A 22793-nucleotide genomic window follows, 5' to 3' on the forward strand; every position below is an offset into this window, starting at 1 on the left:
ATAATGGTGTACACTTATTATACAAGGTTGTTTAAGCCCAATTGTTTCCTATGAATCCTGTTAGTCTAGATTACAGAACAGACTAAAAACAACAATAGTGCTTGATGTTTGTTAGAGGGGGAAAAAAAGTACATTTTTAAACATTTTCATAGTTTTAATTTAGAAACCTTGGTCAGGTTTACATTCATACACACACCTTTGGGGAAAAACACACCAAGACCCTTTATTTATTTTGGGTGGGGGTGGTGTGTCATGGTGGTTTAAGGAAACTGAAGTTGCTATAAATATCACAAGTGCATGATGCAGTCAGGATCTAAGTGCTATACAGTCAAATTGGTTTTACAGTATAGTGCTATAAAATCAACAACAAGGTATTGAAGCACGTTATACTTTGATTCGAGACAAAACCATACCGAGTGTATGATCCGCCATCATCTTTACTGTAACCATTTCTGACATTTCCCTAACAAAATAATGTTCCATAACATTTCCAAGAGTTTGCTAAGATCGTCTTCATCCTCCTCGGGTGGTTTTTTTTGAGATGTAGGAGGCAGGAGTGTCCAGATCCTGTGTCCTAGCTCTCATTGCTGGGTATGTTGTTCCACATCCACATCTTCTTCCTTCACCTGAGAGAGAGCGACAAGATCAGGACGATATCACGCCGTGAGCACAACTGATGACGCATATAATCGAATAGAATACTTATATTGTCGTTGTATAGCTGTACAAGGGAATTAAGGCGCTCTTAGACACACACACAAATGTAAATAGATATAAACCAGATATAGATGTACACAGATATAAATATAAACAGACGGTGCAAAATGCAAATGTAAACAGATATACGATATAACGACTATATACAGCATGTGCAGTAAAGGGTGAGTGCATTAAAATAAATTATATTAAAATAAATATAAAGAGAAGAGAGTTAAAGGTGGTTGCTGTAACCAGTTCCTCAGAATGTGCCTATAATACATTACATTCCACAGTAAATCTACTGTTTTTCTGCTATTTTTTTTTATTTTTACAAAAATGCTGGGACTGGCACATAAAGGATAAGCATCTTCATGCAGAAAAAACTTCACCATATCGGGAACAAACAAACAAGCAAATCTGTTTACGTGCACATCTTACACGCAAGTCCATGCCTGAGATGTTTCTCTAAAAACGATAATGAAAATACGCCATAAACCAAGTTTGTATTTATATCATCTAGGGTGTGACACTTTCAAGTATTCTTGGCATGATGGGGCTGTATTAGATGAAATGTTGTCTAACAGGAGAGATGGTTTCTTTTTTGGTCACCTGTTCTACTCCCTCCACCTCAGGGACATAAAACTGCAGCATGTTCTGGATGCCGTTCTTCAGCGTGATGATGGAACTGGGGCAGCTGGTACACGAGCCTTGGAGCTGAAGCTTAACGATGCCGTCCTCAAAACCCCGATAGAGCACGTCACCACCGTCCTCCTGCACCGTGGGCCTGGGACAAGGACATTAGAATCCACACTCTTATAAGAAATGCTCAGCAAAACAGATCAAATAAGATTATAAATGGCACGAGAGGAAGAAACGGCACCTGATCCGTGTGTCGAGCAGCTCTTTGATGATGGCCACGACCTCGTCGTCGTCCTCAGAGGGCGCTAGAGCAAAGTGTGAGGGACGAAAAAAAAACAGTAGCATGTTTTCCTTTAGTTCTTAGACATTTTAGACAATGACTACAGCATGAAAATCATCGTCACGTGCGACTGTACCGGTGTCTGTACGTGGAGCGGCGTCTTCATTAATGACAGGAATGCCGGACGTGAAGAAGTCCATAATGGTGGCAAAGACGTCCGGTTTAATCAAATTCCATTCCGTGTGTGAATCAGACTGACAACGAAAGAGAAAGCTCTACTGTTATTTATATGTAGTGTTTTATTAACAGATAAATAATAATAATAATAATATTAATAATAATATTTTTCCCCTGTACCTTTGTGATGGTTATGAAGTCTGGGCCTAAGAAGACACTTTTGACGCCATCAACTCTGAAGAGCTGCCTGTAAAAAGCAACACAAAGCAGAGTTTCGATCCAAGATCGAGAATAAACAAATATTTATCACAGTCGGGAACACAAAAGGCTGATTACGTCAATTTAAATAAACAGAACTCTCACACACGTCAACTGTATTACAAACACCGGTACATTCTTGCAATTGTTTTATCAGCCAATCACATGGCAGCGGCACTAAGCATAAATTTGTGCAGATACAAGTCAAGAGCTTCAGTTAATGTTCACATCAGACGTTAGATTAAAGAAAACGTCTGAACTCTGTGACACGAAACAATCCCTAGAATTCATAAATGCTGTGGAAGAAAATGGTGATATAATGCAAGCTTCCTTATCTTCCGTGGAAAGATGTTGTTACTCTGAGACAGAATACTAAAGACGTCACCTGGCCAGTGGAGAGCAGTAGGCATCTCTGGGAGCAACAAAGTCCATAGTGCCCGATTCTAACACCACCCGCCCTGGGAGAAACTTCAGGCTGTTTGGGTTCGGAGTGTCCTGAGTCTGAATAAACATGTTTCTCACTAAATAGAGAGAAAAATGAAATTCTTACCTCATAAGTCTAAAGTTAGTGTAAGATACCCAAGCACAGCGGTTCGAAATACTCACCAAACGTGGCTGTAGGACACCGTGGCAATGTCCTCATGTTGAAGGAAAGCTTACCAAGTGCAGATCCATGGTGATGTCTACACGCGAGAGTTCTTCTAGAGATCAAGAAATACATCTTTAGCAAATGTGTCTCTCTAGCAGGAGATTCAGAACATAAACACAAGCGGTGACACGTGTTACATAATGTGTTATTAGATTAGATTCAAATTTATTGTCATTACGCACGTACAAGGCGACAAAATGCCGTTTGGCATCTAACCAGAAGTGCAAGATGTACAGTATGATTACAGTATTTACAGTATGAACAGGATAATAATATACAGATGAATATGATATGGATATATAGGTATGGATATACAAAATATACAGGTTGGGCGCTATAGTTGTGAAATATACACTGTTATATATTATATTGACAAATATAATATATTAAATTATGTAAAAAATATAAGCAGTCTTTTACATAATTCAGAAATTTGCCTAAACCATAGCGCTCTTCAGGCCTCAATTGTTTCTATAAGAGCAGCTCTGACTGTAATGCCAGCTGAAACTTCAAATTAGAATCAGAATCAGAATCAGAAAGAGTTTTATTGCCAAGAGGATTCTTGCACATACAAGGAATTTGTTTTAGTGTCATACGCTTCCAGTACACAGAGACAACAAGATGACAATGCAAAAAAAATACACACATGAAAAAAAAAAATAATAAATTGAAAAAGAAATAAATTGTATGTCAAACTGTTTGTACAAATCAGTTTTGCTATAGATGGTAGAATGGAATAGAACAGAATGAGATGCAGGGATGTACTAGTACTTGGTAAGATGTAATTACTATATCGTTTATAAAGTAACAGCTCATTTCCTTCAAGGGAGGCGCCACATAATCAGTCGAATAGCACGTTTTCTGTAAGGAAATGTTTAACAGGTATGGAAGGAGTCTCATAACGGTACGTTTTCTGATACGAGAAGCTCTTCAGGACAGAGGAGTTTCTCTGTAACATGAAAACATTGCTGACTTGTGGATGTTTCAGAACATTAAATCTACCTAGAAACAGATGAAAGTTCAGTCCCAAGTTAAAATGAATAATTGGTTGAATTATTTGTTGTATAAAAAGAATTGGAATGCTAGATCTGTATCATTGCGACATCTAGTATCTCCTATCGTATAACAGCACGTCCCCAAGTGTTTCATTTCTTGCACATGCCAAAGCTGATAGTTATTCTCTCTATCATTCACCTCCTTACGACTGATAGTAGAGATGCATTCCAGTTGCATATAGTCGATTTTCTAAGTTTTGTTATTTAGATTTAAAAAATAATAATAATAACAATAACAACAAAAACAATAATAACAATAAAAATATTAATAATAATAATAACAATAGTAATAATAACAATAAAAATACTTATAATAACAATAATAATGATGATAATAATAATAATAATAATAACAATAATAAAGATAATAATAACAACAACAATAATAATAGCAATAATAATAATAATAATAATAATAATAATAATAACAACAATAAAAATATGTTTATTGTTATTATTATAACAATAATAATAATAACAATAATAATAATAATAATAATAACAATAACAACAACAATAATAATAGCAATAATGATAATAATAAGAGCAATAATAATACCAATAAAAATACTTATAATAACAATAATAATAATAATAAATACTTATAATAACAATAATAATAATAATAACAATAAAAAAACGTTTTTTATTATTATTGTTATTATAATAACAATAATAATACTAACAATAATATTATTAATAACAATAATAATAATAACAGTAATAACAATAATAATATTTATAACAATAATATTAATAATAACAATAATCTTTATAAACCCTCACTGCGTCACTCAGACCTTGTCAGTGACAATGAGAGGCTGTACATTATTTACGAAAGTAAATAAGTATTTATTTATTTATCTTATTCACATAATTGCATAAAAATACTGCATCGGAAACTTTTACATTACACATCTAGCACTTACGTTGCTGTGACTAGGGAAGAGAAATTCAATACAACTCCTGCACGCCTGTACGCCGCCATGTTAGTAAGGGTCAAAAGAAGCGTCACTTCCTTCATCAGTCTGCGTGTGAAAACGCACACTTCCGGTTTAACCGTCACAAGCGCTAGATGGTGCGCGAGACTCTGTGCTGAATGAAGTGAGTCAAGCTAAATGGCTAAATCACCAGAACTGTTACACAAACAGCTCCAATAATAACAATAAAAGCCAAAAAACAAGACACAATTTAAATTGTCATTCAGCCAAAATGTTAAAAAAAAAAAAAAACTTACAGTGTGTTGAGTTTTTTTTATTAGTCTTCAGTGCTAATGTTGCTAGCTACCATTTTTAGCATAATATAAATTTACTTATTAGTTCAATCAGCTATCTTCAAACTACTTTTTAACTTTCTCCTCAGCACAATTTCTCCTTGGTTTGTAGCACTACATCAGAAAAAAAATTTAAATAAACTGTAAAATTGTTTACCGTATTTCACATTTATAATTTTTTTTTACCCATTTCACCCTTCATCATAAATGTATTGGTCATTTCTGGTACGTTTGGTGTCTGATGTTTGCATTGTTACACAATATTGGCAAAAGTTTTGGGATACAATGCCATCTCGTAGAATTCAGGCGTTCCGGTCACTTTTACAGCCACGGGTCTGGACTGCTTCTACGAACGTTTGCGAAAGATGCACAGGAGCTCAGTGAATTCAAGAACTCAACCATGATAGGTTGGCACCTGTGCAATATATGACCATTTGTGAAATTTCGTCTTTACTAAATATTCCATGGTCAAGTGCAAGCAATTGGGAACAACAGCAGCTCAGCCACGGGATGGTAGGCCACGTAAAATCACAGAGCGGGGTCAGCTCATGCTGAGGCACATAGTGTGTAGAAGTCGCAATCTTTCTTCAGAGCCAATAGCTACAGACCTCCAAACTTCGTGTGGACTTCAGATTGGCTCAAGAACAGTGCGTAGAGAACTTCAAGGAATGGGTTTCCATGGCCGACCAGCTTCATCCAAGTCACTCGTCATTCGTCACTCCAGAGAAAATGTCTCCACTGCTCTAGAGTCCAGTGGCGGCGTGCTTTACACCACTGCATCCAAGGCATCACCAAGGTTCGGATGCAGTGGTGTGAAGCACGCCGCCACTGGACTCTAGAGCAGTGGAGATGTTTTCTCTGGAGTGACGAATCACGCTTCTGTCTGGCAATCTGATGGATGAGTCTGGGTTTTTTCCCTTATGCCACCTTTCCACCAGAAAGAACCGGGTGCTGGGTTGAATTTCTACTGGCAAGCCTTCTAAGAACCGGTTTGCCTTTCCATGGATTAGAGAGCCATCTCAGGGCCAAGTCTTACATCACTGTATACAAGGTTATACAACAACGTTAGCGCAGCAGCTGAAGGTTACTGAAGATGGACGTATGAGTAAATAAATTATGAATTATAAATTATTACTTATTATTAATGCTTTTGTGCTCATTCATTTATTTAAGCTGATGATTATTTGATATTGATGGAAGGAGTCTCCAGGGGCAGTATTTCTTCCATTCAGATGTAAAGCTTTGTTTCCTGGTCTTTCTTTAATAAATAAATTGCTTGGTGTTTGCAGATTGCTGAAGTACATGAGAAATAAAGCACACACACTGCACAATAATTCATTTATGATTGTTTGTTTATTTTTTATGAGAACAGCATGCGCAGTCATATTTTATTCCTTACATAAAACACATCACACATCCTTTGCATTATTGTGACAAAAATATATATTACCTCCATTATATTAACTCCTCGTTTTGTGTTTTTATTCGTACACAACACACTTTGACGCATGTTGTTTGAACAGACTAGTGCTTTGGAAAAACTAAGTATTTCGAATGAGTGCCTTCATGATAACCGAAATGCCACACGCTGCATTTCAGACTGCAAAGGTGCTGAAGATGCACAAACCACAAATACACACACACACACACACAAGCACTCCTAAAGGTTCAAACATAGATACATTTCATGTCACCAAATACCTCATTATTATTAAAAACATCCACACACATCCCCTCCTACACAACGTTACTGTCCCAATAGCGAGTTTTGAAATTATATCAAAAGCAAGGTCATTGCATTTAAGGTACACAAAAGAAAGATTGACAAACACGAAGAGAGGTGGAAAGAAAATAAAGTAGACAGACAGACAGAAAGAATGATATTTGGAACAGCAAAGGGTTCATATGAAATTCAAGATCCTTGGAGAAATACAGCACTGGATGTATACATGTATGCATTCAAGTGATAAAACTTCACAATACTGTGGAGCTTAAAGTCCAAATGCTAACATAACAACGTGGACCAAGAACTGGAGTGTGATATGAAATAACAAAATATTTCAATGATTTGCGTTATACAATCATCGATAGCTTAATTACTGCAATTAAGACAAGATGACACAGTGTCGGTTTTAATCACAATCTACACGTCAGTTTCTGTGCAAAGAAATCCAGCATATAAAGGAGCCCAGAATAAAATGACACCGAAATGGGAGATGTACCATGAAATTTCTTTGCAATGTGGTAGAGTTTCCCCCAGGGTTCTCTAGGTTTCCTCCCCTTTTCTGAAATCATGCCGGTAGGCTGACCAGCGACTCCAAATTGCCCCAAGTATGAATGACAGTGGACGATGATCTGGTGTCTCATCCATGTATTCCTGCCTGTTATCCAGCGTTCCAGAGTACAGGCTCAGGGTCCACCATGTTCCTGACAAGTATAAAGCACTTACTGAAGATGAATAAATGTTTCTATCGAACGTTGTGTTTGAGAAAAGTAAATATTGAGGCTCAGGATCCTCAACCAAAATTGCCAATGGATACATTTAAAAACAAGAAGCAAAAAAAAAGACCAGACTTATGATAATAGTGCTATTGTGTTAACTTGTGCAATCATCTAAACATGGCGTGAAAGTGTAGTTCAATAACACTCAAGTAAGATACATGTTTTTTTTTACCCCATCACCAGTGTAAGTAGGTGACGTTAAGGGAGTGCACCATGTAGGGAATAATTTCAGTGTGGAAGCTTCCTACTAGCCTCAAGTATACACTCATGACACTCAACCCATGATTAAATCAGATTCTCTCTCAGCATAGAAATAAACTGAGGTAGGCAAAGAACACAGACGTTTGGGTTTGTTTTCATTGTTGTTCAATCCATATAAAGACCACCCTTCAGCAAGGATGTGCTTCATTCTTGCATATGGTTACTTGTTTTTCACAGAAGATTTCTACCTTTTCCTTAGTAGACGCCACAAATATATTTCTCAGCATCCTTCCGTCAAAGAATGGTCTGAAACAGAAGGATGCAGAGGTGAGAAGAAGATTAGATCAGAAATAGTCCAGGCTTAGTGCTTCTCCTGAGGTCCTTTACGGTGAAAAGGTGCAGAGAGAAACGGATCGTCAGCGTGTCTGTCAGGTCCCTCATAATGTCTGGAGTACTTTGCTAAAGCCTGAGGTCGAAAGGGAACAGGAGCCACTTGATCAAGGACGCTTTGTTCATGGATTCCGTGATTAAAAGGCACCACATTGGAGTGCTGTATCCCAGCCTGTGGGACGGGATGAGCGTAAACCGTCCCCCAGGTTTCCTTTCTCTTTCCGAACGGCGCCTGGAGGAAGACGTCTGACTTTTGAGATAAAGACGAAGCTGAAGCCAGTGGGCGAGGAAATGGAGCGTTCGCAAACACATCCACGTCGCTATCGGTTTCCTGCACCACCCGAAAAGGCGCTTTGGAGAAGACGTCAGCGTCAAGCTCGACCGAGTGGTTCTGAGAGGGCTGCTCGGTAATCAGAGAGGACTGCGGGACATCACCGGGTTCAAGTTTCGAGGACGTCTGGAGGTTTCCTGAAGCTTCCAGCTCTTGTTCTTCATCCTCGTCAAAGTCCTGCAACAAAGGTCTCGAGCCGCTGCAGTCGAGACTGGAAGCTTCGCTCGGCCTGGCCTCACCCGTCCTCTCGTCTTCGTCCTCGTCATCCTCTTCGCTAGAATGCATCCAGTCTTCAGTAGGGATTTCTGCTTCGTCACCTTCTAAAAGCATGCCATTAGTCTTCACATTGGCCTCTGGAGAACAGAGAGACAAGAAAAAAATTCATCATTGAGTATTAAAGTGCTCAGTCTGGGGTAGACTCAGCAAAATGACCTCATGACGTCGAATCAGGACGACAAATTGTTACGTGGACACTTACTTTACATGAAAAATCTACTATGTGAGATGCCACTTTGCTGATTCTACCTTATAGATTTTACCTTATATATTACGATGTAGTCGGCCAGGCGAGGCACGTTTGGCGTTCGCTTCTTCAGTTCTGCACAAAAGCTACAAAGCTTTTACAAAGTACGTAACAAGTAAAGGAAGTCTGTCACACACAATCTTCTCTGTGAACAACTGACTCAGTTAGGCATATTGTAACTGATGGGCATGAACAAAACCCCACTGCATAGATTAACACTGTAAACTCATGGAAGTAACAATCTGGAATAAAACAAAATCACTGGCTGGAATTGTTCCACTCCTTAGAGATTGCATACGCTAATATACAGTGTTCTCCATTAATATCGGCACCATTGGTAATATGAGCAAAGGCGGCTGTGAAAAAAATATCTTTATTGTTACAACTTTCGATAAAAAACAAAATCGGAAAAATACCTCACGGATAACAAATAATTGTAAAAAAAAAAAAAAAAAGTGTTTTATTTTTAAAAAAATATGTGTTGAAATATGTGTGTGGCAGAATTATTGACATCCTTACTTTGTGCCACTTCGCTTTACCAGGATGCCAGCTCTGAATCTCCTATAATGCCTGATGAGGTTGGGGAACACGTTTGAGATCCACGAGAGACAAAAATTTTTATGATCATTATTATAATTTTTGTATAAACTGATCAAAAGGTTGAACAATAAGGACAATTTTTCCGCAGCCTTCTTGGCTCATGTTTACCAAGGGTGCTAATATTATTGAATATTATTGGAGGGCACTGTAGCTTGACTGATTGTAGTGTGTAATGTAAATGTTTATATAAATACATTTTAAAAAATAGACTTCGGATTACTTGTTAGCGATGTTTATAGTACAAAACTAAAAGAGCGTGACATGTTTTGTCTGGTCGAGTACATGTTTTAGAGAAAACCGTATACATCTGTTTTTTGTTTTTTTTTGCCCAAACGATCCTTTTAACTGAGACGATGTTTAACAATTTAACTTTCTTTGTGAAAACAGTTTAAAGTGGAAAAAAATAAATAAAAATAACCACACAGACCAAACAAAGGAGCTACTGTTAAAAACATACATTCACAAGCAAATAAAGTCACAACGATTCTATGGACTAACACCAGATATCTACAACATTACTACTGTATTCCAACCCACAAATAACAGCTACCACAGAAAGACTACAGCCTTGTTTCCACATATTGTACAAATTAAATAAACAGCTTTGAATAACATTAAAGCAAAAAAAAAAAAGGCTTGACAACACAAGCAGGTAAAACCAGGACGAAAAAGTTTTTTATTGAAAGTGAGAGATATCGTATATAAAATAAAAATGGTGTGTAAAGCTAAGACTCATGGAAACAAGGAAGGCGAAGTCAGATACAGTGATATACAGATACGGAGATGGAGCAAATTCTTACCTTCAGACTGTGGACAGAGGGTATCGCATGTAGGAAAAGTTTATATAAGCAGTAGGCTATAACTCTAGAAATCTAAATCTACAAGTAAGCACCGATTTGAGAAGAGATTCTCAGCCTATATGTCGTCCGTGCCTTTACGCTTTTCCCCTCCCTGCTCCCTCATTTACTCAGGATGGAACGAACGAAAAACGAATTGCCCGAATAAATCCGTAAAAGATTATGTGAGGTAAAAAAATTTGGTTGATCAAAAGGCAAGTGATTTGATCAAAAACACGAGGCACAGTTTTCAGGAGATTTTGGTATTTCATAACACAAAAGTAGAGATTTTTTTTTTTTTTCAACTCCTAAACTTTACTCCTGCTAGTGGTTTTGTTGGTTACGTAGATGTACTTGGTTGTAACAAAGAGTGTCTGAATCCAGACATAAAAAGTATGAGACAAATGGGGTAAAAAATAAATAAATAAATAAATAAAAAATATTAATAATAATAAAAAATAAATAAAATAAAATAAAAAAAAAATCACCATATTGCCAAAATTAAAAAAAAAAAAAGTGGATTAAAAAAATATGTAGAAAATTACCAAATGTCAAAATAATTGTGGTGGGGAAAAAAGGCTGAAAGAAAACATTTACACACTATATGTAAATATAATTAGTACATTAATTTTCTACTGAATAAATCCATTTTTAAAATCAGCATATTCTTGTTTTACCGACAAATTCTTATTTGCATGAAACAGTACGAGTTGAATCGAACCTCGCTGTGCCAGTATTTTTGAGGGATTATGGATAAATAATGAATAACGGAACACACTGATAAATGTGGTTCATTAAATTTGCAGTTTTGATCAAATCATCTTTCATTTGTGTTACTTTTTCAGGTCAGTAATTCCTTTTGTGGAATAATGTCGTGTGTGAGTGTGTGAGCACGCAGGAGGGACATTAAAGTAGTACTCGTCAAATTGGTCTTTAATACCAACAGGTGACAAATTAAACAAAATCTATGTGGGGAGTATTTATTTATTTGTGTGTCATCATTATTAGGCCACGTCACTGCAAATCAACTCTCTGGCTGATCATTATACTACGGTGAAACATATCTAATACGCCAACACTTCCATGTGGCTCAGTGACGGGTTTGATGATGATGATGTAAACGATGAAGATTGTATTGGCCTTCATATTCTTCACATCTCAGTTTTAACTGAACAGAAAATTAGGTTCTGTGGGGTTTATCAGTCCCTCCAGGATTTTGCGAGTGCAGAAATGAACGCAAAAAAAAAACAAAAAACATGCAAATTGGAAAAAATAATAAACACAATATAAGAATTTCTGCAAACTCCTGCAGGGACTGTGTTCATCGATTCAGTACAGTTTTAAAGACTTATCATCATCATCATCTATGTCAAGTTGTTCCTGTGGCTTGATGTAGCACAGCGTCTTAGTATCTGTGTACTACATATTTGTCACCTGTCTGTATGTTTGTCTGTGATGTCGAGTCGCGCCGAATTTTTCTGAGTGTTTCTATGGAACCTATGGAAACTCGAGCAGGGTTAATAAAGCAAAATTTGAGCTTCAGGAAGACTGAAAAGAGAGGGAAAAGAAAATAAATCAAGGTTAGTGAAAGGGGAGCTTAGGACAAGCCAGGGAATAAAAAGCCTTCTTTTGTTAATAAAACAATATCTGAATTAATGGAATGAGAGTGAGATTTCTCTCTGTGGGGCTGGATGACGACACGTTCATTAACCCTCTTTACCTGTACACTTATACATTTTCAATCAGTTTAAACAAATAAGTTATTTTATCATCACAAGTGAATTCTGATCTAAAACGAGTTTCAGCACGAGACGTGTGTTTCTTCCTCTGTTGATAAACTTACACTGAATTTTAATGGTAACTAATTGTTTTTGTTTTTTTTTTCTATGAAACAATTATATTAAAAAGTAGGCTTGGGGAAAAACAGAAATACTTCTGAAAAACGACAAATTCTTAAAGTCCTGAGTGGCTATTTTGATATTAAGCACCACTGTGGAGTGAGACATGACAAAGACATTCAATGATTAACAAGGACACAACCAAACACAAGCAAATTCCGGTTTCTGGCTTCTGGTAAAAAAGACTTAAGAAAGACTTAATAGCGTGAGGCCTGTGATCATATCGGAGCTCTTGTCTTTTCTCCGTTTCGCTCCACACCGCACGACTTTGAAGGACAAATACAACACCACACTATGGTCATCTGTTCACATTTACATGTTTATTCAACACCTCAATCATTTCATCGTTATTTCATAAAAATACATCATCCAATCTTCCAGATTGACAAAATACCTGCGAGTGTTTTTGTCATGCTTTGCTAACCGGATGGAATAAGCTATACGACGCTATATGAAAGAGCTGAACTATCAGTGATGCTAAGTAGCTTAGCAGATGTGAGTGTTGTGTGTATGGAGGATAGTATTGCATAGGTCAGCCACGTTACAACCTGCATACACCCGGACGATACGACGGAACGAGGAGAATGGACACGTTTACGACAGAAAATGTACAGAATTACACCAGCAATACGTTTAACACTTCAGAGTTTGGTACGGAATGATGCGGTAAAACGAAACTAAAACTGTAAACGTTACTATCGATGACATGTAGACGACAGACTCGTGCTTTAGCGAGGACGTCAGCATGCACGCGGCAGCCTGTGAAAGGTAGCAGGCTGTTTTCCTACGTTAGCAGAATTCTCAATGTAATAACATGTTGGAACTGTGAAGGCCTGTCATCTGTAGCGTGCTCTCTGAGGGCACGCTCAGGCTCGGCTTTACTAGCTTGGCAGCTCTGTCTGTGTAATATTAATTATACAGTTACCGGAATGTACAACGGACGGCTGTATCGCTTGAATCGTCCGATTCCTGCAGCATGGAGAGAGTTCATACTCGATTGAAACAGGGCAGCGACCTCAGGAAGTCGATTCCATCATAAGCCCTGGCTAAAGAGAAGGATGAGGGATGTCTACAATCTCTTTCTATAATCTCTCATAAATGGATTAAAAAACTAGCTTTAAAAAAAAAATTGGAATTAGAGTGTAAAAGTCTCTAGGTCAGTCTCTAATTTTAATTTAAAGGGGCAGTCTCTAATTTTAATTTAAAGGGGCAGTCTGTAATTGTTATTTAAAGGGGCAGTCTGTAATTGTTATTTAAAGGGGCAGTCTGTAATTGTTATTTAAAGGGGCAGTCTGTAATTGCTATTTAAAGGGGCAGTCTGTAATTGTTATTTAAAGGGGAAGTCTGTAATTGTTATTAAAAGGGGCAGTCTGTAATTGCTATTTAAAGGGGCAGTCTGTAATTGCTATTTAAAGGGGCAGTCTGTAATTGTTATTTAAAGGGTCAGTCTGTCATTTTTATTTAAAGGGGCAGGCTGTAATTGTTATTTAAAGGGTCAGTCTGTAATTTTTATTTAAAGGGGCAGTCTGTAATTGTTATTTAAAGGGGCAGTCTGTAATTGCTATTTAAAGGGGCAGTCTGTAATTGCTATTTAAAGGGGCAGTCTGTAATTGCTATTGAAAGGGGCGGTCTGGTCATTTTTATTTAAAGGGGCAGTCTGTAATTGTTATTTAAAGGGTCAGTCTGTCATTTTTATTTAAAGGGGCAGTCTGTAATTGTTATTTAAAGGGTCAGTCTGTCATTTTTATTTAAAGAGACAGAGTGTAATTTTCATTTAAAGGGACAGTTTGAAACAATTCAAACAATTTAAACAAAGATGAAGTAACCACACCCACTGCACATCTGAAAATTTGGATACATTACAAACTGCACATTTAAACTGCAGCTCAAGTTCTCTCTTCACCTAGTTATTAGTCTCCTCCAGCTGACAAATTAGAAAAAATACAAAATGATTAATAGAGCAATGATCCCCAGCAAAGCAAAACTGTGTGATTCATCTCACACAAGGAGAAGAGGAACAAGAAAAGCACAGATTTGTGATCTTCAGATGTACAAAATAATGCACTTCATAGACTGTAATAAAGGTGATATTAAGGTCATGTAGGTTGTGTGGATGTACATTCATGCAGAACAATATTGACAGCTATTGTTAAAAAAAAATTCAATTGAGTTTCAAATGTTGGATATGAACATACAGCTTTTTTTCCTCTCTAATAAAAACAAAAACATTCATAAACCCGATAGACATTAAATAAATAAAGCACGTCATGCAAATTTGGTTGAAAGCCGAAAGGCAGAAAGCGACAAGCTTTAAAAGAAGGAACAAACGAATAAAGCAAATCAGAAGCAGAAGACACGGAGGCAATAAACGATAATGATGACACGTCCTGAGAATAGCAATAAAGCTGAATTTCTAATCTCTGATCATATTAAAGATTTGATGTGCATACACAGCAGCGGGAATACATCGTGATATCATGTGCTAATACTGCTGATACGTCCGGAGCCGATACTGCGCGTGCACCGACGTACGGAGCGCATGTCAACATTATTATTAATCGACGGGACAGCAATTAGCAAGCAGACGCGACGCTGAGCAGAGGGACTTCCTGTGTATGGTTGTGCCCCCATAAGGCTAGAATGTTCTACGAGCCCGAATCATGCAAAATGATATTATATAACATTGATCATAAAACCTATCGGGTCGGTGCTTAGGCTCTGCCCGGCGTTCAGAGCTTCTGACTCTTTCTGCTCTCCTCTTTCACAGCTCGATGAAGTTGTTCTGTTAATGGGGCAGTAGTGAAGCAATGGGTAAGCCTCTGGATTATTGATCAGAAGGTTGAGTGTTTAAGCACCTCAAACAAGGCTCATAACTCTCTGCACTAGGGGGCGCTGTATCACAGCTCTAATATACATGGACGTGACCAGTACAAGTGCATCTTATAAGTGACGTGACATACGGCTAAGTACGGTGACCCATACTCAGAATTTGTTCTCCGCTTTTAACCCATCCAAAGTGCACACACACAGCAGTGAAGACACACACACACACACACACACACACCGTGAACACACACCCGGGGCAGTGGGCAGCCATTTGTGCTGAGGCGCCCGAGAGTCGTGGCCGGCCCGAGACTCAAACCCCCAACGTTAGGGTTAGGAGTCAGACTCTCTAACCATTAGGCCACGACTTCCCTGACTTATCGGCTCAGAGATCAGCTATAGGATATGACACGATGCAGCACACAACCGCTTTGAATCGTCTTGAAATAAATCTTTAACCATTAAAAGGTTGCTGCTGTCACTATTTGCTCGTATTAGCAGTTTATCCAGCTCTTTATTTTATGTAGGTGGTTCTGAGCTAAATACCTCTAGCATATGTGTATATATAGTCTATTGGATTTGTGGCCTCGGGGAACGTCTAGACGTACGATAATGGAGCAGATGACTGGAGATGTATTAGACTGAGGGCTGCTTTACACTTCGGCGAAGGGGCACGTAAACGTATCAGCGTTCGGAAAGGGTCACATAAACGTATCAGCGTCATTTAAGTCATTTTAGTGTCCAAAACCTGAACACCACATTCTGGGAACCGACGTCGGTAAGGACAGGTAGGACACGTGTGTGCTAGGATTGGGACAAAACCCAAAACATAATCAAAAGCCATGAAGACCACGTTTTATCATCGTACAATACTTTTATAAGTGCGATGCTGTGCAGACGCCAGTATGCGCGATCGAACAAGAGCTCCTGAATAAAATGGCCCAATATCTAATTACTGCTATTGCTGGAAGGATTTGCTGTTAATCTGTACAACTGGATATCAGTGTTATCTCTTGTAAATCCTTGCGCTCTTGTGGAACAGATTTTGTGCTGTCCTACTCTGTCTCTCGTACAGCGTGATGGATTTGAAAGGAAATGACAACTCAAAGGAAGAAATATAATGGGAACGACAGACAGACAGAGGAGGAGGATGCAATCTTTCAGGATCATGTATAGTATTATATGGTATCAGTCATGACCTAAACTATAGCTTTGTTTATGAATTGCACATTTTCCCTGCAGTTTTTTTTTGTCGTCCCTCTAACCCTCTCTCTCATTCTCTCTCTCTCTCTCTCTTTTTCTCTCTCTCTCTCTCTCTGTGTGTCTTCTACAAGTCGATGAGCTGGTCCACCAGCAGCAGGGAGCAAGCCAGATTGGGCAGACTGGTCTCTGAGCTGCCACTGTTGCTACCACCTAGAACATGCCAGAAAGAAAGAGATGAAGAGAGAAGAGAGAAAAGAGAGAGAGGGAGAGGGGGGAAAAAAGTGGAATGAGAAAGGGAAAGTAGACAAAGATGAAAGACAGAAGAGGAAAAAAAAAGCGGAGTTTCGTGCAAAATATGATAAAAGCAAAAAGCAAGCATGTAAACAGCATGAAGGAAGAAAAAAGAAAGGTTAAAAAAAAAAGAATGGAAAATGAAGGGTGTGATAGACATTATTGTGGGTTATGGAGGAAAGAGGGAGGGGGAAAAAAAAGTAAGTGGAGGTTCCTTGTGAGTAGCTACAGCATTTCAGAGATGAAAAATCGATGCGACTTCCTGTTCTGCTCCAGAGATGGCGACAAAGTTTGACTCGGATGATTTTGAAGATAAATCTTTAACGTGACGTAAACGCCTAATCACTAAGTCATGAGGTTTCACTGGAGGTGTGAAGTACGCTCAGACACTGCTGTGACTCGGGGGAAATAAAACCTAGACAAATACAAATACAGCCTTCTAAAATCTGATAAGTCTCTTTTAAAATAACCAGAATGTGAATTAAAACTATTTTTAATAAATATCTTACAGCTTTATATATTTCTTCGAGATAAATGTTTAGTCATCGAGCGTCACTGATTCACCTTATCAAGCTACCTGTAAAAATCTAACCTGCAGCACTGTTTATTTCATTTACAGCTAATAGAGTAAACTAATAGAGTAAACTAATAGAGTTTATTAGATAATATAGTTTGGGTTGGGTTTTTTTTCTGTGGGCTGATTGTTGGAGGTTTGGGATTGGGATTTTGTTCCTTTTCCTGTTCCTTACCTTGGCTGTGGGTTTTGGAGATGAGCATTGGAATGGGGTCAAACTGGCTGTCGGGGTTCTGATCCAGAGCTGGAGAGGATACGGGGTGAGCCGAGAAAGAGAGGGAGAGAGAGAGAGAGAGAAAGAAAGAGAGAGAGAGATAAAGAGAGAGAGAGAGAGAGATAAAGAGATAGCGAGAAAGAGAGAGTGAGAGAAAGGGAGAGAGAAAAAGAGAGAGAGAGAAAGAGAAAGAAAGAAAGAGAGAGAGAGAGAGAGAGAGAGAGAGAGAGAGAGAGAGAGAGAGAGAAAGAAAGAAAGAAAGAAAGAGAGATAGAGATAAAGAGGGAGGGGGAGAGAGAGAGAGAGGAAGAGAGAGAGATAAAGAGATAGCAAGAAAGAGAGAGAGGGAGAGAGAGAAAGAGAGAGAGATAGAGAGAGAGCGATAGAGAGAGAGCGATAGAGAGAGAGAGAAAGAAAGAGAGAGATGAAGAGAAAGAGAGAGCAAGAAAGAGAGAGCGAGAAAGAGGGAGGGAGAGAGAGAAAGAAAGAAAGAAAGAGGAATAGAGAGAGATAAAGAGATAGCGAGAAAGAGAAAGAGAGAGAAAAAGAGAGAGAGAGAGAGAGAGAGAGAGAGAGAGAGAGAGAGAGAAAAAGAGAAAGAGAGAGAGAGAGAGAGAGAGAGAGAGAGAGAGAGAGAGAGAGAAAGAAAGAAACAAAGAAACAAAGAGCAGAAAATATAAATAAGTGACAGGTAGAAGTACAGGAATAAGAGAATCTCAGCATGAAAGAGAAGGCTTGACTTTTTTGTGAAACCCTTCAATTAAGTTCATTTAATTTGTATCATCTGTATTGATATCTTTCACAGTCAAAGTGAGCAGCTGGATTTCTCCCTGATGGAGCTTATTCGGAGCTGAATGGAGGACGTGGGAGTCCTAATGAGCGGAGAGAATTAAATAGATTCCACCCCAAAGTCATTGGAAAAACAGCTCATTTATTCCTGTACTTTCTTTAAGAATAGCAAAAAAACGGTGTCTCAAAATATTAGTTAAGAGCAAAGACCCGCCTACTTGTTTGGACCTGTTGCCAACACAACGGTCACGAGTGCGTGTCTTACCCGGCTGGAGCTGTGCACTGGCCTCCGGACCTGGAAGGAACTGCTCCAAAGGTTGAGCGCCGGTGGAGGACATTGGAGACGGCAGCACCTGAACTCCCGGTAAGGAATGAGAGAGCAGGAGACCACCGAGGAGAGACTCCCCTCCACCCAGGGCATCTGGATGACAAAGAGGAGGCCAGTTATGTACAGATTACGGATTGAAGATAGTCGAAAGCATAAAAAGCGGTTGTGCAGCAGGTTGAGAGAAAGGAAATGTTAGTGTGATGCTTGGGGAAAGCCCCTTCGTCTGGTTCTCTGATGACTGACAAATAACTTTGAAGCATTCAAAGCTCTCAAAGATGATCCAATTCTGTCAGGACGTGAGGAGACGAAAATCGAAGCTTCTTGAGCCACATGTAATATCTACTTTGTGCACTGTGCAACAAGCTACCATCAAGTTTCTGTAATGACCTTTATCTACAACCTTTGACATGCTGCTTTCATCACGGTCGACCGGCACAGAAGCGCTAATTAACGAGTGATGACAGGGAGCATCAAATTAGTAAGAGCCTGCATACTCTCTCACGCCAAAGACAAGCATTTACGAATGACGGAAATGATTCATCCTGGTGGGATCTGAGCACAGAAAGATAAGATGTTCAGATTTGATCCCGCTTACAAACCACACTTCCTGTTTATGGACCTTGTAGATTATCTCAGTAGTGTAATTATCCTTCAACTGGGATATACATTTAACTCTTAAAGTTAAAGAGTTCTAGTTTTTTCTTGCGTCAATTAAAAGAAAGAGGAATTTGCACTGACCTGGCAACACTGGATCAGTGTGCAGAGACTCCAGACCGGGAATAAGCGTATCCATCGCGGCTGTGTACGAAGAGAACGAGAACCTGATTAGTAAAAGATCGGCTTTTCATTTCCGGTCTTTTTTTAAGACAGCGGTCAATGAAAGGAAGCGAGCTCTCAGAGTCAGTCATGCAGTAACAGACAGATGGGAGAGAGAAGATGGAGAAGAGTGACAGAAACCAGGCACAAAAAAAAAAAAAGAAAAAAAAAGAGGCAAACGACAGACGGATGAGCATCCTCGGCTTCACGACCGTGGGAAAAAGAATGAGTCTGCAGGGTATGAGGAAAGAGGAAGGGGGAGGGAGGGAGGGAGAGGGAGAGAGAGAGAGAACCGGGAGGATAAACAGAGGTGGAGGTTTACCATGACTGGAGTCTGCAGGACTAAAAGGGTCGTTCAGAGGGAGATCAGGGGGAAGCAGGGAGGAAGAGGAGGAGGAAGAAGGCTCTGGAGACTTCAAACCCTCAATCAACTTCTCTACTCAGGGGGGAGAGGAAAAAGAAATTATAAAGAGTAGGAGATAAAAAAAAAAAAGACAAGAGATAAGCAACAAAGAGGAAATGTGGATAGGAAGGGAAGAGTTTTGAGGAGTGAGAAGAAAGGAGTAGAAGAGAAAGAAAAGCAGAGAAGAGAAGAGAAGAGAAGAGAAAGGAAGAGAAGAGAAAAGGAAGAGAAGAGAAGACAAGACAAGACAAGACAAAGGAAGGAAGAGAAGAGAAGAGAAAGGAAGAGAAGAGAAGAGAAAGGAAGAGAAGAGAGGAGAAAGGAAGAGAAGAGAAGAGAAAGGAAGAGAAGAGAAGAGAAAGGAAGACAAGAGAAAGGAAGAGTAGAGTAGAGTAGAGTAGAGTAGAGTAGAGTAGAGTAGAGTAGAGTAGAGTAGAGTAGAGAAGAGAAGAGAAGAGAAGAGAAGAGAAGAGAAGAGAAGAGAAGAGAAGAGAAGAGAAGAGAAGAGAAGAGAAGAGAAGAGAAGAGAAGAGAAAGGAAGGGAAGGGAAGAGTAGAGTAGAGGAGAGGAGAGGAGAGGAGAGGAGAGGAGAGGAGAGAAACTCATGTCGACACAAAACTAACACAGTTTATTAAAGGTTTAATTAAAATCAGTGCAGGCGTTTCATCAGATCTAGACAGAAACTCATTACAGAGAATCTCATCCGTGTTTAGTGAAGAACACAGACACCACACAGCAGCTGCCTCGTTAGCCGTCTGAGCTCCATTTCCAGAACATTCCACAACAAGCTGTTAGATGAGCCACAACCTACACGGCTCTTGTGATGTTTCCACTGATGTGTAAGAAGTGGGGATAAAAAAAAAAAAAATAAAACCCAGCCAAACCTATAATCTAATCATCCTTAACACTACACAACGTGCATCAGACAAACAGTTGCACTATTAAGCGCAGGAGTGAGGATCTGTACGTAGTGCAGCCAGAACAGAAACCAGCTTCTAGTGTTAGCGCATGCGTGTCAGTACAGAGTGACGGCTCGGTCTACAAAGACGCTGATGGTGCGCGTGGTGACCTCAAGGTTAAGGACCACCAATTCCTCAAACCTTAGCTTTAACGGTCAATAGACATGGAGATGTATAAATACAGAAGAACTTGTACTACAGGATCATAAAAAAATTTTAAGTGCTATTTTGTTATTTCAACATCATATCTCATTATTTTGACTCTAACACTTAAGAGTCAAGATGCAATAATCTATAAGTAATAGAGAGTAATCCAGAGGTTGGGTTTTAGCGGAATTCAGCTGACGCATGTAATGCAGAGTGATTCATGCTGTGGTCCATGTGAAGAAGTGAAGCACACATCATTTTGCTTCCTTGGCCACAGATAGCATCATCAGGATTTAAAGTTGTGAGCTCTAGATGATGTGGTGAACATCTGTCTGTTGGGAGCAGTTGGATGGGTGGACCCCATCCAATCACCTTGACTCCCCAGCGCTTGACTCGAGTCAAGTGACTCCTAAGTTAACTCCTTGAGTCCTAACACTTAACTCCCTAGGTTAAGTGACTCCAAACAAACTTGACTCCCAGCCCCTCGACTCCCAGCCCCTCGACTCCCAGCCCCTCGACTCCCAGCCCCTCGACTCCCAGCCCCTCGACTCCCAGCCCCTCGACTCCCAGCCCCTCGACTCCCAGCCCCTCGACTCCCAGCCCCTCGACTCCCAGCCCCTCGACTCCCAGCCCCTCGACTCCCAGCATTTATCAATGAGTGAGATAAACATATCAATGAAACAGCAAAATGGTCATTTTGGTAATATTTGGATGTATCTGCCATCCAAAAAGTTGAAATAACAACATAGCACATCACAATAGTTTCATGACTCCTCAGGGCTGCCACTTATTACACATTTCTGTTCTGTAATTGTAAATATAAGTCAGATGGGAAAGGTTGAAATATCGGTGGTCCTCTTTCTCCTAAAGCTGTAACTCCATGGCCTGTCTTTACTCACAGGACTGACAGGACTGTACGGGCAGGGTTCAAGGATCAGCAGGGGGTGGGAAGGGTCACAGACACTCAGGAGACAGAGCAGCAGAACTGCTGCTTTGTCCTTTTCGCTAGGAGTCGGGGGAAAAAAACCAAAAGTTCAAGCCATTTTATACCTGTTTTTTTAATGAATCTTGAGAAACAGGATAATTTTCAGATATGGATTTTCAACCTGGCTTTCATCTGTGTAGCAAGCAAGTGTGTGTGTGTGTGTGCGCGTGCGCGAGTGACGCAACAGGCTGCCAGATGACTTTCACATGACCCGAGTGTACACACAAAGCTATTCTATGCCATTCAAATCCAGCTACAAAGGGTTTACCTGGACCTTAATTACACAAAACAACATCTCCTGTCACTGTGTGTGTGTGTGTGTCATCAGATCTAGAACGGTCAGCCAAACCCTGCTTAAGAGCTACAAGGATTAAACTATCCTCTTCCTCCTATGTAGCATTTGCACACAACAACCTTTGTAGCATTCACCACAACTTTCTCTTTGACTACTAAAGCTGTGCAGTTCATTCCACAGTTTGTAGAAACCTAGAATCAAAACAATTAGCATAAGGGTTTCTTATTCAACAATGTCTCTTATGCACAGTCATAATCTTTTGAATCGTTCTTTTGAAACTCTGACAGAGAAAACTAGGGGAAGTTCAATAAAGTCCAGCTATTAAACATGTTCTCTGAAGAACATTGAAGGTAAAACAAATAAAACTGTGAGTCATGAGTCCTTGCTGTATCTGAGCAACCAGGAAGTGCTACAAATCCACACACGTGAGCATGAAGCGGATTCAGGCTTACCGGGTTTCTATTTCTGGAAGCCATGCACAAGACTCACAAGACTTTAGACAGAGCATGATGTAACTTTATTAAATAGAGCGCTAAAAGGACTACACTGGATTTACACCGAACTAAGGATAGGTAGACAGCAAAGAACCAGGATGGGACAGAACAAGGGCAGGAAGCTGTCCTCAGAATCATGAAGCAAAAAGAGGGTGTATAAG

The 22793-nt window shown here is 39.3% G+C and overlaps 2 protein-coding genes across 6 annotated transcripts in view; both read right to left on the minus strand.

The window, feature by feature from the left end:
* Window positions 1-133: 133 nt before the first annotated feature.
* nfu1 (NFU1 iron-sulfur cluster scaffold homolog (S. cerevisiae)) lies at window positions 134-4772 on the minus strand. The gene is made up of 8 exons (XM_060882270.1): window positions 4687-4772; window positions 2660-2754; window positions 2439-2574; window positions 1976-2042; window positions 1755-1872; window positions 1580-1643; window positions 1309-1483; window positions 134-626 (listed from the first exon to the last, which is right to left on the minus strand). The coding sequence occupies exons 1-8, from the start codon at window positions 4743-4745 to the stop codon at window positions 582-584; spliced, it is 759 nt and encodes a 252-aa protein (XP_060738253.1). The 5' UTR covers window positions 4746-4772; the 3' UTR covers window positions 134-581.
* Window positions 4773-6364: 1592 nt separating this feature from the next.
* Window positions 6365-22793, minus strand: part of LOC132853604 (AP2-associated protein kinase 1-like) — a 35753-nt gene continuing 19324 nt past the window's right edge. For 3 of the 5 annotated variants that reach the window (XM_060881473.1, XM_060881476.1, XM_060881475.1), the window contains 4 exons: window positions 19272-19331; window positions 18471-18626; window positions 17378-17446; window positions 6365-8807 (listed from right to left, as the gene is read on the minus strand). In XM_060881473.1, coding sequence (XP_060737456.1) covers window positions 8095-8807; window positions 17378-17446; window positions 18471-18626; window positions 19272-19331 — 998 coding nt within the window. In that variant the 3' untranslated portion in view covers window positions 6365-8094. Of the gene's footprint in view, window positions 8808-12612; window positions 16548-17377; window positions 17447-18470; window positions 18627-19271; window positions 19332-22793 lie in introns of those variants that run through there. The other 2 variants (XM_060881477.1, XM_060881474.1) reach the window with 2 other exon arrangements.

This window comes from Tachysurus vachellii, chromosome 11 (assembly GCF_030014155.1).
Source record: "Tachysurus vachellii isolate PV-2020 chromosome 11, HZAU_Pvac_v1, whole genome shotgun sequence".
Taxonomy (NCBI): domain Eukaryota; kingdom Metazoa; phylum Chordata; class Actinopteri; order Siluriformes; family Bagridae; genus Tachysurus; species Tachysurus vachellii.